At 38.4% G+C, this 17,366-nt stretch overlaps 1 protein-coding gene across 1 annotated transcript in view; it reads left to right on the top strand.

The window, feature by feature from the left end:
* The window catches only part of LOC127366460 (atrial natriuretic peptide receptor 1-like), an 81,320-nt gene that overhangs the window by 49,092 nt on the left and 14,862 nt on the right, over nt 1-17,366 (top strand). The window contains exons 6-8 of the mRNA XM_051405398.1: nt 14,136-14,230; nt 15,903-16,038; nt 16,592-16,676. Of these exons, the coding sequence (XP_051261358.1) occupies nt 14,136-14,230; nt 15,903-16,038; nt 16,592-16,676 (316 nt within the window). The remainder of the gene's footprint in view (nt 1-14,135; nt 14,231-15,902; nt 16,039-16,591; nt 16,677-17,366) is intronic.

The raw sequence follows: 17,366 nt of genomic DNA, 5'->3' as shown, positions 1-17,366 counted from the left end.
ATGCACATACACTGCAGTGTGAATCGGGCTTTAGATTCATTAGAAACTGATACACCAACTTTCCCACCTCAACTAAGCGTAAAAACCTTTGTGATATTGCGAGTTAAAATACATAAAATAGGTTTTTCTGCTGACCTTGTATTCAGCAGTGCATAAACTACCAAATCTACTGCAGTAGTACCTCATACAACCCTTATCTGTCCCTTTATAAATAAAGGTTGTTTTTTGATTGCATGTATAATTTTATTAATCATTAATAAGCAAATTAATTTAGTATAATTATGTTTTTTTGCTTCATAAGATAAATAAGAAAATATATAAAGTATAAGAATACAAGTGATGAACTATACTGTAATAAAGTGCTGCAGACGCACAGTTAATGAAGGAACTGAAATAAATGTAAGACTTCTGAAGTCCTCGTGAAAACACTGGCGGTGACTGCGGGGTCGGATGTGTGTACGCAGCTTATTTGTCCTGCGCTTCATTTCTTTCTGCCCCTCTTCAAACCTTCCTCTCCACCTCTTTATTTTTCCATCCATCCGTCCTCCATTAGTGTCTCAGCTGTCGTCGCTGTTGACCTTGGGTTAAAGAAACCACAAGCTGTGGAGTGGCGGAGGGAAACTTCAATTTGTTTAATAAATTGCTTCAAGCAGCGTTAATAAACAAGTTTGCAGTTTTCAGATTGTTTGGTGTCTGTGGACTACGACATGGTAACCTAAAAGTTATTGTCCAGACTTATATTAGATCTGCCGCACATTCATGGTCTCTAGAGGATCTCTTGAAGGATCCATAACTTTGGAATAATATCAAAGAAGTTTCCTGGAAAAAAACTGAATTTATAGTAATTAGTAGGCGTGTTAAGATTTACCGATACGGGTCATAAATCAGTTTTAAAGTTATGATGCGACCACATCGGTACACGGATCCCTGGATGGATCTAAATGTACCATAAACCGGCTGATTTTCCGATTCTAAAGTCTGAATCTGTTGACTGAAGCTTTCCTGCTAACAGTGTCTACACTCTTGTGAAAGGTAAAAGGTCAACGCCAGGGTCTCGCTGCAAGAGCAACACGAGTAATGACAACACCGAGGGATTTACAGCGCACCTTTAAATCTAAAATCCAAAGTTTGGAAGACATTTGGATTCTATAAGAAGGAAGGAAGGTTGGACAAAAGTCTGTCCAACCTGCACAGCGAACACGGAGACCTTACAGTCTTGTTGTGTTTATACTCTATACTATACAAACTGTTCTAACTCAAACTTTACAACTTGTATGTTTTAATAACAGATTTAATCAAAAGTTGGAAGTTCAGTGATAATGAAGTTATGTGACTGTTTATTGATAGCTTAACGTTAGCTTTTTATTTCCGGGGATCACACTTACACTTCAAAGATCATAAAAGTGGTGTTCATTAGTCAAGATTATCTTAAAGAACAAAATCTGTCAGTATCCTAAACCTTTCTAAGTTTATCTGTTGGCTTTTCGTCAAAGGAACCAGGGCGATGCTAACTTCACACCACCCCTGCAAGTTAATGGTAGCTGACATTATTTAGCCTTTAAACTGTAGCCTTAGTTACTGTATATCTTATAGTCTCCAAAGTAATATTTTCTGTCCTAGTCTTGTAGTGTATGGGTTAAATAATAAAATGGTCATTAAACTCTTTATATTTTTGTGAAAAGCATTAAATTAAGTTTGTTGAATACTGGGGAATGTGGGGTGAAGGCCGCGGTGCTACGATGTACATTATATATTATTTGATTATGATGGTGAAGACATTAATTTTCAAATGTGGCAACCCTGTCTCATCAAAATTACATTCATATCAAACTAATAAGCTACAGCAAATACATTTTGAAGGAAACATAATGCCCCCTGGATCACATTTTCTATTAACATAATGAGCAAATGTTGTTAATAATCAGTATGTGGCAAGCTGCACTAATGCTGATATTGAACGTATGACTGCACCATTTAAAATAATAAGTCAAAGCCATTTACAAGTCAGTATAATTAGAGAGAGTTGGTTTAATTGGGTTGAGGTTAATCAAACTGTGTGTTTTACTTCACACTTCTCCTTCAGTGCGAACAGTTGAGGATAAAGTCTGACATCTTTCCTGTCAATCTCCGTCTCCTCTGTCATTTCCATCATCTCTTCTCTCCGTCATTCAATCACGCCAACGTCATCTCATCTCCTCTTTTTTATTGTCTCCTCTCATCCATCTCCCCTTGTTATTGAAAGAGACTCGATCTCTCTCCACGTCTCATTGTCAGAAGCTCTCTGTGAGGCGGAGGGGGAGAGGAGACCCCCCAAAAATAGCCTGGAAATCTAATCGTGTGAAACCAGAGCCTCCTGTCTCCCCCTGTCTTTCAGCCGGAGCTCTCGTCCTTGTTTCTCCTCCACCCTGCTGCCCTCTGCTCCTCTGCCTGTATCCTATCTCTGCCTGTCTCTCTTTTCTCTGCTGTGGACATCCATCACTGCGCGGCCTTTACGCCGTGTCTGCAGCCCTGACGTTTCTATAAGCCCTGTGAGGGAGGCAGCGCAATATAAAGGCTCTGCACTGGGCTGATAATAATTAGACATGTTTCCATCTGACAGTTTCATACCATTTTTGAAAAGGTTCCTAAAGCTAAAATGTGAATAGGGCTACAGCTATATATTATTTCTTCATCTCTTAATAATGTTAACTCATAAATGTCAACAAAAAGAGAGACCAATGTAACATTTTCCATTTTTCTTTTGTTTGTCTGATGTACAGTCTAAAGTCTACAAAGTAGCATAAAAACAGTCAAGTAAAGTACAAATACCTACTTACTATAAGAAGTCTGTAACTGGTTGTTAAAGGGTCTAAATTTAATACTGATGCCTCTATCCGACCTACATAAACAAACAAGACCATGAGCAAGAAGATCAGCTATTTCTGTAAAGTTATTCTTAATTCCTGCCACCGAGTCGGATTCCCCTTGAAATCAATGAAACAAGGCTGTAGACACACCACGGCTTTTGTTCAGAGTGAAGCCGACACTATCACATTCTATGACCCCACAAACATTCCTCCAGCTGTAAACAGGAGGTATATTTCTTCTATAATTGCTACAACTTGAGCCCTGTTATTTGGCCTATATGTGTTTACTTTAAGTCAAATGATCTCCGTTTAAAGTTTGAGCTGAATTAGCTGTTAGCATTGCACTCATGGATGTACAGGCAGATATCTCTGGACTCCTCTGATCCTGAAGAAAACTGGATGATTCTCAAGCAAGTTCAGCAGTTTACAATGTCCAGTTATACATAGTTTAAAATGTGTTTTGCACACCATATTCCACTTTATTGCATATTATCATTATATTTTTTATATTTTATATTTTATCTTTACTATATTTTTATATTTGCACTACATTTCCCTGTGCTGCTGTGTCAAACTTGAGTTTCTCCCACAGGGGCTCAATAAAGGAACATCTTATCTTATTATAGTTATTAGGTTGTTAGGAGCATCTGTTTTCCACTGTCTGATTTTTAGGAAAGATTTATGGATGTTTGTGACAGACATCAGTGATGATGATATCCTCGGTGTAACAATCTAATCGTGTCTGTGTGTTCAGATTTGACTGAGGTATGAGAAATATTAATATAAATTGCTGCAATCAGACAGTAAAGGTTTTAAAGTACTTTCATTTCTTCATGTGGTATCTTTGCCCCACTTTACATCTCTCCCCAAAAACCTCTGGTCCAAGAGGATCAAACATGAAGTCATATGGACTCTTTCATTGGAGAGTGTTGATGACGTCACCCTCCCCCAAGGAAAATCAAATAAATTCAATCAGTTTTTTTCGTAGAGCTCTGATAAATAATTCATAAATGTCTGAAAAGCAAACAAACATGGCTTCCTCCTGTCTGCCGAATGTTTTTCTAGATATCTCCCACACACAGGTTTTTTATTGTTCTGATTGCCTGTGCCATTTTTAGATCTCAATATCACACCGTCTCCTCGCACATTAGCTGCTTCTCTGCCCCTGCAACAGGTGGGCTCTGTTTTGACATGCCATGTCGAGGTCTTTGCTTTATAGCAGACCGCAGAGATCAGCTGGAGTCCTCCTCCCTCAGCAACAGTTTCCTGTCCACCTTTATTTCTCATTATTCAAGCTAATTTAGATCATGTTGGACACACGTTCAGAATTGAAGTAGAAGGTGTATTTATTGACCTTGTTGTGAGTACCAAAGAGTACTTGTAGTTTTAGATGTTAGGAACCAGGAATTGCTCAACAATGATGGATAATAGATGTAAATGGGAAAATATATGAAGGATGTGAGCCAGGAGCACAAAAATGTAGTCTAGCCTCGTTCCAGGTCTCTGTGGTCCAGAGCTGTTTTTGTAGTCGTTGGAAGTTGCCCAACATCTGGTCATTAATGCAGATTCTCCACTCAACACACTTTCAACTCTTCACCTCAGTGCACTCTGCTAAATATAGCCTATTCTACAGTTCTTCCATGCATTACGCAGCAGCAGGACTAAAGTGTTCTTTTTTGGTCCAGGCTGGAATATCTGTATTTATATATAAACATATATTGTGATGTAATTTGGTTCAGACATTCATGTTTCCCCTCAGAATGAAGTTTGGTAGCACAACCATCAGATTGAATGTGCCTAATACTTTCTTTAATGACCAAATACCTGCAAAACATCAACCTCCACTGTACTGCAGATCAATACTGTTACCTTGGTAAGGTTTAGAGAATTTGTAGTGTATTTCAGCCTAACATCACCTGTATGTTACCGGCTGTGTCTTTCCCCTTTCAGAAAGGTGGGCTTGTGTGTAACCTGGATCTGTATCTGTCACACTCTTTCGATTAGTAGTTGTAAATCTCAGTGACGTAATATTGTCTCTTCCTATCTGTCGTCCTCTGGCTAAACCCCCGCTGGCTGTGGTCCAACATTGCTGCCAGTTTTCGGTCACGCTAAAAAAAACCATTTGAAACCTGTTTCAGTCTCTCCCGGCTCGGAGCTCGCACTGCAAAGAGGGTTTTGTCATTTCCCTGAAATGAAAGAACCATTACCCTCTGCAGAAAGTGACACCTGGAGGGAGAGATGACAGCAGGGACCAGAGGGGCTGTCAGACTGTCATTTATTTACTGTACTTATGTCTTAGATTAGCCCATAATTCTCATAACCCCCCCCACACACACACACACACACACACACACACACACACACACACACACACCGAAGCTCTGGAGGTTTGTAACATGTTGTTTGTGTGTATTCGTGCTGCTGCTGCTCCGTGTGATGAACCTGTTTACCTGCTCTGCAACCGAGTCCGACCTGACTGTGTGATAAAAGAGCACAGACGTTATAATAAGATTTGTCAGCCTTTTTCTAATCTTTCATTTACAAGCAGTGGGCAGGATAAACCTGGTGGTTACTAGGCAACAGGTTTTGGCTTTCAGGACCAAAACAGGCTCCTAAAAACAGACCTGAAAGTTAATTCTATAAAACAGACCCAGCAGAGATCAACAGGTACTGATGGCGACCCACAGATTTGGTTCTGGCAAATTAGGGCCCTTGTTTTGTCCTCTTTTATGATTTTAACTGTGATGAAACTGAGCCTGGTGAAGAACGGGAGGAGATTTGGTTGGAAAAATGTTTTTAATATCACGCCACGTTAAGAGTAAAGAAACCCAGGCACAGCAACAGTGCTGGAGACAGTGTGGAAACATGGACGCCAACCACTCAGATCGTTTGTCTCTAAGAAAGATCTGTGGATATGAAATACATATTGATGTACAGGCCCTGTATCTTAGTTTCATAAGTGAAGATGTGATTATTAAAAACAAATGCGCGAGTAGATTACGTATAAATTCAATGCAAAGATGCTAATAAAGATTGTGTGGCCTGAAATTTGCCCCGTTCGCTCTTTGCTCCTTGCTCGGTAGTGTCCTCCATTTTTGTAGTAAACAATACAACATTACTAAATTACCGTAGTTTACCGTAGTAGTAAGCTAGCTAGTTTACTGTACATTTTTAATTAGAAAGAGGTCATTACACTTCAAATTAAAAGTGAAAACCCTACTAAGTATGTTACCACATTGATCATAAATGAGCTGCAAACATGTTTTCAAACCTGAATTTGTCAAAAGAAATCTCAATAGTTGTTCAATAGTGTTCCACTGGCCAAAAAAACCTTTTAAGAGTTTTTAAGTATTATTAATGAACCTGTGTATGAAATGTGAATAACTCTCCACAGCAGAACTATTTCTTGACGAAATCCGCTCACTTCCTGTTCACAGGCTTGTTTATTGTCTGTTTGAACACATTGTGTTGTTGTTTCTTCTAATTCTAAATACATGGTCACATTGACTGTTTCTGAAAGGAAGTCACGACCTCTTGGCTGATCTTTATTGCTCTTTTTTACCTTCTTATTCTTCTTCTCCACGTCAACCTGTGATTTTTTTCCTCCATTTAGAAACAAATCCTTATTCATGCACATTAATTTTTAATGGAGGCTAATAGGCCACAGTCCTCGACAAAATTATATATATATATATATATATATATATATATATATATATATAAGGAGGAAGAGTGTGTGTGTGTGTGTGTGTGTGAGTGAAAGAGGAGGAAAAGGCGTGAATGAGAGAAAGATAAGGAGGCGGGAGGGTGGAAGGGGGAGTAATAAGATTTCATTGGAGATAATATCCATGACAAATAGAACATGGGAGGAAGGAGGCGGGCGGACTGTAGAAACCATGAATAGGAGCGAGAGGGAGATCTGATTACAGCTCTCTCCCTCCGCTGTTTCCGCTCCATTAACTAATGGACAGCCACTTCTCAGCGTGTTTGATGGATTGGGAATATTACAATACATTCACCAGGTTCAGTGCCACTGCCGCTCAATAGTACGTAAAACAACCACCATTGTTGGATTTAACCGACAAGAGCGTCTGTTGGACATTATCAGTGTTGACGTTCACAAGCAGAGCAGGAAGTAGCCTGATGACGTCTCAGCTGCCATACATTAACCCTTTCATACATTAATTATAACAACATAATATATATTTACATATAAATACGCTCTTACTCAAATAATCTCTACAAAATATTGTTTTTGTAACTTTATTTTCTCTCAACATATAATCAGTACTTGGAAATTGTAACAACTGTATTAATCCTCAGTTGTTACTCGTTGCTCAGCGTTTCTGCTCGTCCGTCTGCCATCTTGGTTTTAAACATTTTGCTGTTGCACTTACAATGGCTGATTGCTGTCCACTGTGGTGCAACTATACCATCAAAACCCATGCTTGCCGTCTGCTCCGTGTCTGTGTTGGTGAATTAAGAATATATTTCCACCAAACCAGACTTGGTGAAGGTCTATGGATCCTTTCCATAATGCTGTCAGGAACGTAGAATAACAATCTGAGCCTGTCAGTGCCGAAAACAACTTTTAGTGGACAAACTTTGACGGCCGCATTTGTTCTAACTCTGTGAATTAAGGGTTTATTTTGACCACGACAGCGTTGGTTATTGTTGGAAAGACTAACAAAGGCGGTTTTAGTTAGTTATTGTTTTGGTCTGAGATGCTGATGCTCTAGTGCGACATCCAGTGTCAAGTCAATTTTGTATAACTTTAACATTCGGGTGACCAATCCCTAACGAGGTTGTGTTTATGTCGAAATTTAACCAAGCCTTAATCACAGCGCTGTCGGATCATAAAAACGCATTTTTCCGTCTGATTATTTGAGAGGGCGCTACGTCACATTAGAGAACTCTTACCTTTCCATGGACAAACAATTTGGAGGACTTGTGTCACAGAGAAATCCCTCACAGCATGCACTGACGGTTGTTGCCAATAATTTATTTACAAATCATTCCTACACAAGTTACTATTCTTAAGCGTTTATCAGCCTTCAGACTGTGTTACCACCTGATTGAGTCATACACCTGAAGGCATCACCACACACCCACCAGGATTTTCTGATGAAAGCAGTTCTTGTCGTGATGAACTGCAATTAGAGAACCCATTATGATGCTGCTGTGGTTTGTTCTTCCAGCGCAGCCTGAAGCCAATTTTCATCACAGCTTCTTATGTTCTTGCAGCTGCTCCGATTGTTCAGTCTCCCTCGCTGAGCTCCATCTGTATGAACCGGCCCTGCCTCGCTCCAGAGAAAGCACAGCTCCCATTCACTGCTGGTCTCACTGCCTGCCTCTGACAGGAGGCTCTATTCTCTTCAATTAACTGAGTCAAAAAGTACACAGGACCGATCTCAATGGCATCATCTGAGTGTTTGTAAATGCAGAGCGAGTTCTGAGAGGATGGTGATTATAGCCAGTGTTTTCAGTTGAATTGTGTCTCTGAGTTGAGCAGCAGGACTCGTATCTGTCAAATGCTTTATTCCGTTTATTATTTATTTCGTGTTTTGAACAACGAGACTTGTGTGACGTTTGTTGAAATGTTGAAACAAATAAACTAATTGTTTGGTTAGCATTACATCTAACAACATTACTGTTAGCGACAGTTAGCTTCCTTTAGCATGTCCATCTGGAAACTCCATAAATCACCTCGGTACCGCTGTCGTCAAACTGTCTGTCTCTGAGGTTGTGTTCACTGGGAGGCTGCTGAGCCCCGTTCGGTTGCTAATGCTAACAGCAGCTACATTAGCAGTTAGCGTTAGCAGAGTTGAGGCAGAGAAGCTGGAGGACGTCCAACCAGACAACATATTCTCCATTAAATATAATCCAGTTCCACCCAAATTGTAGATAAAAGTTGTGCTTTTGTACAAGTGGTAAGGCTGTGAGTGTGAATCAGTGAGACCTTACACACGTCATTCTTAAACCAAACAGATCTAAACACAAGGCACAAGTCTTTGCAGTCTTATTCCTTCTGTTCAAGCTGGACATGTAAGTGATTGGGGAGAAACCATCCTGGTTCTGAGCAAAAAGAAATACTCCAGAGTTTATCTGATGATAATATGAGGCTTCAGCAGCCTCTTTGTTTCCCAACTAGATGGAGGGATAGAAACACAAAGAGGAAATCCACTTGATTAACTCAGACTGCTGAAGCCTCATATTATCATCATTCATAAGGACTTTAGATTTTGTCCCCAATCACTTACACTGGAAACACGTTGGATCTCTTAAAGGGATAGTTTGGGTTTTTTTGAAATTGTGGATAGAGGCAGCAGACAAACCCAGAGGTGCCCTGTTTGAATTCTTGTACCTGTACCTTAGAATGAGCTGTTTGTATCTACAGACTGTAGACTGTAGGGTTGTGAGGGTTACTTTAAAAATATAATCCGATACAAATACTAATTACCTGTTAAAAAATGCAGTATGTAACCTAATCCAAGTATCACAATATTAAAGTAACTGGATTACTTTCCATTACTTTTGGATTTCCTCAACACCACATATGCAAATTAAGACCAGAGAAAAGAAATATAAATAAGAAGTATTGATGCAATTATGCATTTTTTTTTGGTATCCTGATTATGTAACTCAATTACAAGTAATCCGTTAACCTCCAAGCCTAGGCGGGTAAATGGTACTAATTTTCTTTGTCAGTATGGGGGTTATTTTTGGGGGGATGTAATTATTACTGAAATGTATTAGATATGATTTACGCTATTTGTTACTGAGGAAAGTAATATTATTCCTATTACTGAGTTACTGCCCTTTTTTATATCCGCGTCTTTGAAATCTTTACAAACGTGATGTTTGATTTCAATCTAATTTCGCAGCTTTCTGATCCAAACAGCGGATCCACCAATTGAGACACACTGCTCGCCACAAGCCAGCGACAAACGTTTGAAGCCCCTGAAGTCACAGCTTTAAAAAACGCAATAAGTGCACAAACTCTGGCACAGAGTTTTTACAGAGAGATAATTTAATGTCAGAGTTGTCACATCCTGGTTTGTTCCTGTGCTCACTGGAGAAAGCAGAAGTTAAAGATTCAGATGAATGATTAATTTCTTTCTGTTGTTGTAAATGCTAACCTTCACTTGTCTTTTGTTCACCACACACACACACACACACACACACACACACACACACACACAGAGAGAGAGAGAGACACAGACACATAAAACATACAATATAAAACCAAACACACCCTAATTCCTGGAAAGCAATGTATCACTTACCAGGAACACATAAAACTCCCTGAGGTTAATGATAACAACCTCACATGGTTCAGTGTATTACTCACAGTGTGGGGACACAGTTACACAGTCACAGTGTGGGGACTCGTCTTCCTTATGTGGACACAAGTCTCCATTATGTAAATTACTCAATTTTAGGGTGAAGACTTGGGTTAGGGTTAAGGTAAGTCTCTAGGAAATTAATGCAGTAAGTCAATGTAATGTCCTCTGAAGTGATGGAAACCCAAGTGTGTGTGTGTGTGTGTGTGTGTGTGTGTGTGTGTGTGTGTGTGTGTGTGTGTGTGTGTGTGTGGTCAAGATATAATAGCTTTAATAAGATCTCATAGCTCTGACATTTCAGCTGCAGGAGCACGCCATCGTCCAATGAGCTCATCTCTAAATGTCATCCTCCAACATAAAGACACCTGACCGCCGCTCGCCACCTCATTATCTGACACTCTGACCCCGCTCCCTCCTGACATCACCGCTTTACATGTCATCAGAACAAAAACCAGCTGCCCTGTTTTTACAGCTTTCTGACTTATTATTATATATATATATATATCTTTGGTTTTCTTGTCATGCAATAAAGAATTTGCCAGTGAAGTGCGGTTGCAGCCCTTTTCATGATACACATAAATCAATTGAGTTGAATTGGAAAAGAGGAATCAGTTTTTTCTGTTAAAATAGAACGAGCTGTAATTAGGAAATAACACTTTGATTATTGTAGCACTAAAGGAAGAAGCCAAAACAGAAACTACTATAGTTACAAATAATATATAGTTAGTGTAAATATACTGTATATGGTAATGGCTTAATACTATTTTCCTTCATACCTATTATTTCTTTTTGTGTGTGTTTAAAATAAATTGGATTAATTGAAGTAGTAGTTGTTTAAGGATACTTTCAAATCCTAATATGATATTCTGCAGGGTAAAATTAATATATTTTAGACAAACATTTGGTGAGTTTGGTCAGGATTGATCATATAACTCTTATAATCTTCCCACAAATCAAGTATTCTTAATGTTACTGCTGTATTTGCTTTATTTTGTGAGGTTTAACATGTTCTCTCTTCCATACATGAGAGGTGTTAGTTACAGTTGTTTATCATGAAGATTAGCTTACACAACTCTCACCCTGATTTATTTATTTTGTGGTTAATTCAGTTCCTGAAAAAGGTCCAAACCGGAGAAAGACTCAAAATCGAATACTTTATTGCAGTCTCAATCTAACAGATAAGAAAATGTGCTTCACATAAAACAAAACCATAATATCTCAACATAACGTGGCCTCGTTGAAGAAATAAAACGTGGTAAAACCATAAAACTGTCACAGCCAAACAATAAAAGGATCAAATAAATATATAAAACCAGCATTTTCATAGAGACGCTCCATAAAACAACTGATGTGAGTCATTGTGTACATCCAGGATTAATGTGGACAAGAATAATGTCCGTTTTATTCAATATTATTTACATTGATCAACAACAACAACAACAACAACATTAATAATTTTACGGTGCTTAATGTGATTTTTTATTTTATTACATGTTTGCTTCTGTTGTTTTCTTCAACTGTTCATGTGTGACCTCTCTGACCAACCATTGCCGGCTCTCCCCTGATCCCTAATTACCTTGTTTCCATAGAGACAAGTCGTTGGGTCTTAATTGCCCTACATATATACATATACACGCACATACACACACACACACACACACACACACACACACACACACACACACACACACACACAAACTGCTAATTGGCAGTAATTAACCTCTGATGGCCATTTTGATTTTTCCATCAACAAATCCGAGAGGTGCTGTTAGCCCCCCTCAGCAGATCCTTCAGAACATTTACTACAGTAAAAGTACAAAAACCACACTGAACTACTCTGTTGCAAGTATAAGTCCTGCATTCATGATACTTATATATAATATATAATCAGTAAAATCTAGTTAAAACTCTAAATGTTGTACTATTATATATATATCATTAGATTATTCTGACTCATGCATTAATATAAAAGTATGATTTTACTGTTGGAGTTGGTTGAAGTGGAGCTCATTTAGCAAGTAATGATTCTTTTTTATTATGGAGTCATCTGCTGATTATTTTCTCCATTATCCATTGGTTATTTGCTTTGTAAACATGTCCAAAATAACGAGAGATCCCGTCACAATGACCCAGAGTACAGTGACACCTTCTGAATGCTTGTTTAGTGCAACCAACAGTCCAAAAGTATCACAAATACATTCACATTATTACAATTATTCAAAGGAAAAACAGAAAATCTTCAATAACCAAAATGACTAAAATGATTATGAAAATAGTAGATTTTCTGTCAGACGACTAGTTGGTTAATGGGCTAATGATTTCAGCTGTACTTGTATAAACTTTACGTAGTTTAATTTAAAAAAAATCTGCATTTTTTTTTTACTTAAAAGATGTATTTGTCATTATACACAATGTTGTAAAACAAAATGAAAGTTTTCAGTTCCTTCATGCTACACACGTAGAAAAAGATAATTCCATTTATAGAACAGAAAATGAATAAAATAAACCTGTATAATATATATAATCTATATATATATACACCCAGGAAATAGTTCTGTAGGTTGTCTTTTAAATTTGTGTCTGGTTCAATGTAAACAGCAGCAACAAGATAGTAATGATAATATAGTTTCATCTTCACATAAATAGAAACGGTGTCCATCCAGTCTGACTGCGTCTGAGCATCAAGCATCATCCGTGTAAACAGAGTCCGCCTCCTCTCATCTCTCACCTCTCTGTCGGCTTCGAATACGATCTGTCTGTGGAGTATTGATCCAGGATGTTGATGGAGCTGGTCTCTGTAAAGATGTGGGCACAACAGTCTCTGATTTTCTGTTGTTTGGCCCATTTCATCCAAAACCGGACATTAACCAGGAGCAGCATTTAGTCCGACCGGGGCCAGCACAGCTTCTGTCCGGGTCTAATTTGTAAAGACACTAAAGCTGTCAGATAAATTTAGTGTACAAAATACAATATTTCCTCTGAGATGTAGTATAGTAGAAGTAGAAAATAGCATGAATGTACTTATTTACATTCCAGCACTGGTTCCATAATGTTTCATCCATGTTTGGGAACTTTCAGTCCAGACTGGAGTAAATATTCTTTACAGCTACATCTGTCTCACATCAGTTGTTTTATTTTCTTCACAGCAGCAGAAACAAATGAATTTCCTCTCCTAGCTTGTATTAGTGTGTGTGTTCCTCTCTCGGCCCTGCTCTGTTAATCAGTTAATATTAGTTATTTGTAATGGACGCTGCTCCTGGATTAATTTAAATGTTTTCTTTATTGCTGGGTATCTCTCTCTCCGTCTCTCTCGATTTTATTTATGCTTCATTTGCATGCATAGTGGTGCACAGACTCTGGTCTGGTGCTGCACATTTAATAGATTTCTGTCAAATTAAGCTGACAAATTGCTACTCTGAGTTTTCTGTCTCGTACAAAGATTTCCATTGTTTGTTATATTTTGGTTTTATTTTCTTTGATTTAATCAAATGTTACCACATCAGGGGCACTTGTACTCAAGGGGGGTACTTCTACAGTCACCAGGGGGTACGAGGAAAGATTGTGGAGTAGCTCAGCTAAAAAATAGAAATATACCCACATATTTGTAAGGGAAATGAGTCATGGATACACTGTTGAAAGTCTTAAGTGGTAGTAATCTTGACCAAACACTGAAAAAGAGATGATGAAGGAGGACTTGAGCTCCTATAATTGGGTTATACCACAGTGAAAGCACTTCAGCAAGTTAAGACTAGCTGGTGAGATAGCTACAACTACCCTTAGCTAAAGTTAATTCACCAATTCTTTCTACCTGTTCCCAAAAAAGGGAACTAGCCTAGTTAGTTAGGCATTAGGCTTACTGCAGACTGTCCTGACATATGCAGGTTTTTACTAAACTCACTTTAGTAAACTGTTCGTCTAAACTCTATGTCTTCATTCATGTTCTCAGGTGTAACAGGCACAGTGCAACTGGATGAGAATGGAGACAGAGAGACGAACTTTGCTCTGTGGGACATGATGGACACCAACAGCAGCGCCTTCCAGGTCAACACACACTGTATTTCTTGGGGACATAATGCATTCTCCCTTACCTTAACCCTGAAACTATGTCTGAGCCCTCAAACAGCCCATTAAAGTTGTGAGATCCTGCATATTTGTCCCCATAAACCTGACGGACCCCAGAATGATATTGTTTGGGTGCCCGGTTAGCTCAGTTGGTTGAGGCTGAGTCCTTGCTGCAGCAGCCCAGGGTTCAAATCCGACCTGTGGCCCTTTGCTGCTTGTCATCCACTTTCCTTCACATTTTGACATATAAAGAACAGGTAACTAAGGTTATTAGTTCCACCTGAATAGTTTGGTAAGCAAGTGTAACAAACTACTTTCTACAGGAATTAATTAAGTAAAGCATTAGTTTTTTTTAATTAAAGTAACAAAGAATGTATATTACATTACTTCTTTTGAGTGACGAGCCCAATGCCGTTTAAATCTTATCTAAATTGGGTTTTGGTGGAAGAAGTGCAAACAGGAAGGAAATGTAAATGTTTTGAGACCTCAAAAGAGCATCAGGATAAAATTTGAGAGGTAAAAGTCAAAGAGGTGAGATACAGATTCACTCACACATGACTTTTTTTCTTCCTTTTTGTCCACACTTATTGATCTCTTTCCTCCTTGCACGCTGTTTCACCATCACACCTCTCCCTATTTTCATCAGCCTGCCTCACACTTTCTAATAGTTTCTGTCATTCTCTGAATCTCAGTGTGGGGGTTGTGTCTGTCCTTTGTCGTCTCTTTGTAATCCTGTGAATCCTCTGGGAACTAAGTCAGGATTTATGTAAGAAACTCTGTTCAGCCATAGTGATAGAAGTCCACCCATCTAAAGTGTGTAGTGCTTGTTAAAGACAAACCATAAAGATGTCACATTACTGCAAAATGACTCTTCTACTTCATGTCTGGTAGTTTCTAATAGCTTTATTCGAAATCTTAAAGATCTGGTCACAAACCAAAAAGATTGGGGTAAAGAATTCACTGTATTTTACTTAACTTAAAAAACAACATTTTGTAGGTAAAATCTTGATTTGAAAAGTAAATCCAGCTGTCAAATAAATGTACTGCAGTAAAAAGTACAATATTTACCTCTGACATGTAGTGGTGTTAAGTAGCGTTAAATATAAATAGTTTATGTAGTATATACTCTAAGTAATGTACGTACAATTGAAAGTAATGTTTACAGGATGTCTCATTGGTCTTAAAAGTCTAAAAATTAATAATCTGAATGTTAGGCCTTAAAATGTCTTGAATATATATATATATATACCATGTTGAACCTCCATGTTTCTACAGTAACCCAAAACAGACAAAGCACTGGCTCCCTAGGGCCTTTCACCTATATTCGCAAGTTTCATGGCCACCGTAGTTTCTCCTATGTTTTTGGAAGGCTTAGCTGTGTTCACCACTAGCTGTCACTAAATCCAACACAGTGGTCCTTTAATTCCCCTTGATACTCTAGCATTGAACTGGGAGGTTAGCTTGCCACCATTACTGTAATAATTCTAAAGGAAGAGAAGAGTGTCATCTGCAAAAAACAAACTCAAGAAGCACAAATCACTGTCCTGGCCATGCTGTTTGACTTTACGGTGATATTTAGCAAAACAAGGAACTCCTGATGAATGTCTTACCCGTATATATCATCTTGCAATTTTATGTTGTGTTATTCCAGATAGTTTTGGTGTACAACAGTTCAGAGGAGCAGCTGACAGCGTTACCTGGAACAACACTGCACTGGCTGGGTGGAGTTTGTCCTCCTGATGTTCCCATCTGTGGCTTCAAGAACGACAACCCCATCTGCCTCGCAAGTCAGTGGACAAAACAGGATCACGTTTACTTCAGTCATGCACACGCTGCGTTAAGATTTGTCCAGTGCAACTTAATTTATTTTTAGTTCAGTTGTTTTGTATGAACCCTGTGAATCCTCAAAACTGTGATTCACTGTGAAACATTCTATCATCACGGTGTCTGCAAAGTCTTAAAACATCCAATAATCTGAATTTAAGGCCTTAAAATACCTTAAAGGTTCTATGTGTAAGATTCTGAAGCATTTTGCGTATTATTTTTTATGTATTAATCACTTTTTATTGCCAAGCACCTTCCTCTACAGGTACAGTCCATTTACCATTTACCATATTTTTGACTCTTGTATTTGTATTGGTCATTTAAACTGTGAAAACTACAAAACAATACCAACATGAAACCATCATATCCTTTGTCAGTATGTATTTCAAATAGGTTTTAAATTGGATTCATAATGGTTGTAAATAGGTCTTAAAAAGTAATCAGGGCATTACATTCAGTTGTTTCTTTGAATAGAAAGTGGATGCAGAGGTTAAATTGTTTCTCTTTTTCTGACAGAGACAATCACCATCCACCAGATGGTTTCCATCGTGCTCTTCTTCATCTTCACGATGACCCTCACTATCACTGTCTTCATCTACAGGTAAGAGCTGCAGCTGTGCGTTTTGATTAAGCACCTTAGCTGCTACACTGCTTTCATGAAGCACTGATGGAGGATTTCTCCACCCACGAGTCTCCGGAAAGAAAGATGCTCTCTAAATCCTGTTTTCTAATCAACAAACCAATCGTATGTCTCAGAAACCTAGTGAGGCAGTTTGCTTTAAATGTCATGTTTGATGTGATTATTTCTGTACCAACGCGAGCAGCAGTGGCACACTGCTTCGAAACTGTTGATTTGTGAGTTTGCTGCAGCGTTTCAGTATCAAACCCAACATGTGGTTCTTTTTCATAACTTCAAATACAGTGTTCTTTATTTGCATAAAATCAGTGTTTGTGAGCTCGTCTTCACAGTTTAATTCACGGAAACTTCTGAGGCAAATTTAGGGAAGTATGGAAGAATGTTTTTCCAGTGTTTGTCTTTGGAGACAGAAAATATTGCTTGTCTTCTGTGTGTCTGAATTGAAAATGTTTGGGTCCTCTGTGTTCTTTTGGTAGCTGTGTTTTCCTGTGGCTAGTGATCTTTTTGTTTCATGTGCTGAGTCTCTGTAAAGGTGAATTCAGACATAAAGGGAAACACATTTTCACCTTATGTCATTTGCACAAATTGTACCGCTGTACGATTTGTGTTTATTTGACCCAAAAAGACAATACTGTACGTTAGCTGTAATCTCTC

This window comes from Dicentrarchus labrax, unplaced genomic scaffold, assembly GCF_905237075.1.
Source record: "Dicentrarchus labrax unplaced genomic scaffold, dlabrax2021, whole genome shotgun sequence".
Taxonomy (NCBI): domain Eukaryota; kingdom Metazoa; phylum Chordata; class Actinopteri; family Moronidae; genus Dicentrarchus; species Dicentrarchus labrax.
This window is presented reverse-complemented; position numbering and strand designations above follow the sequence as displayed.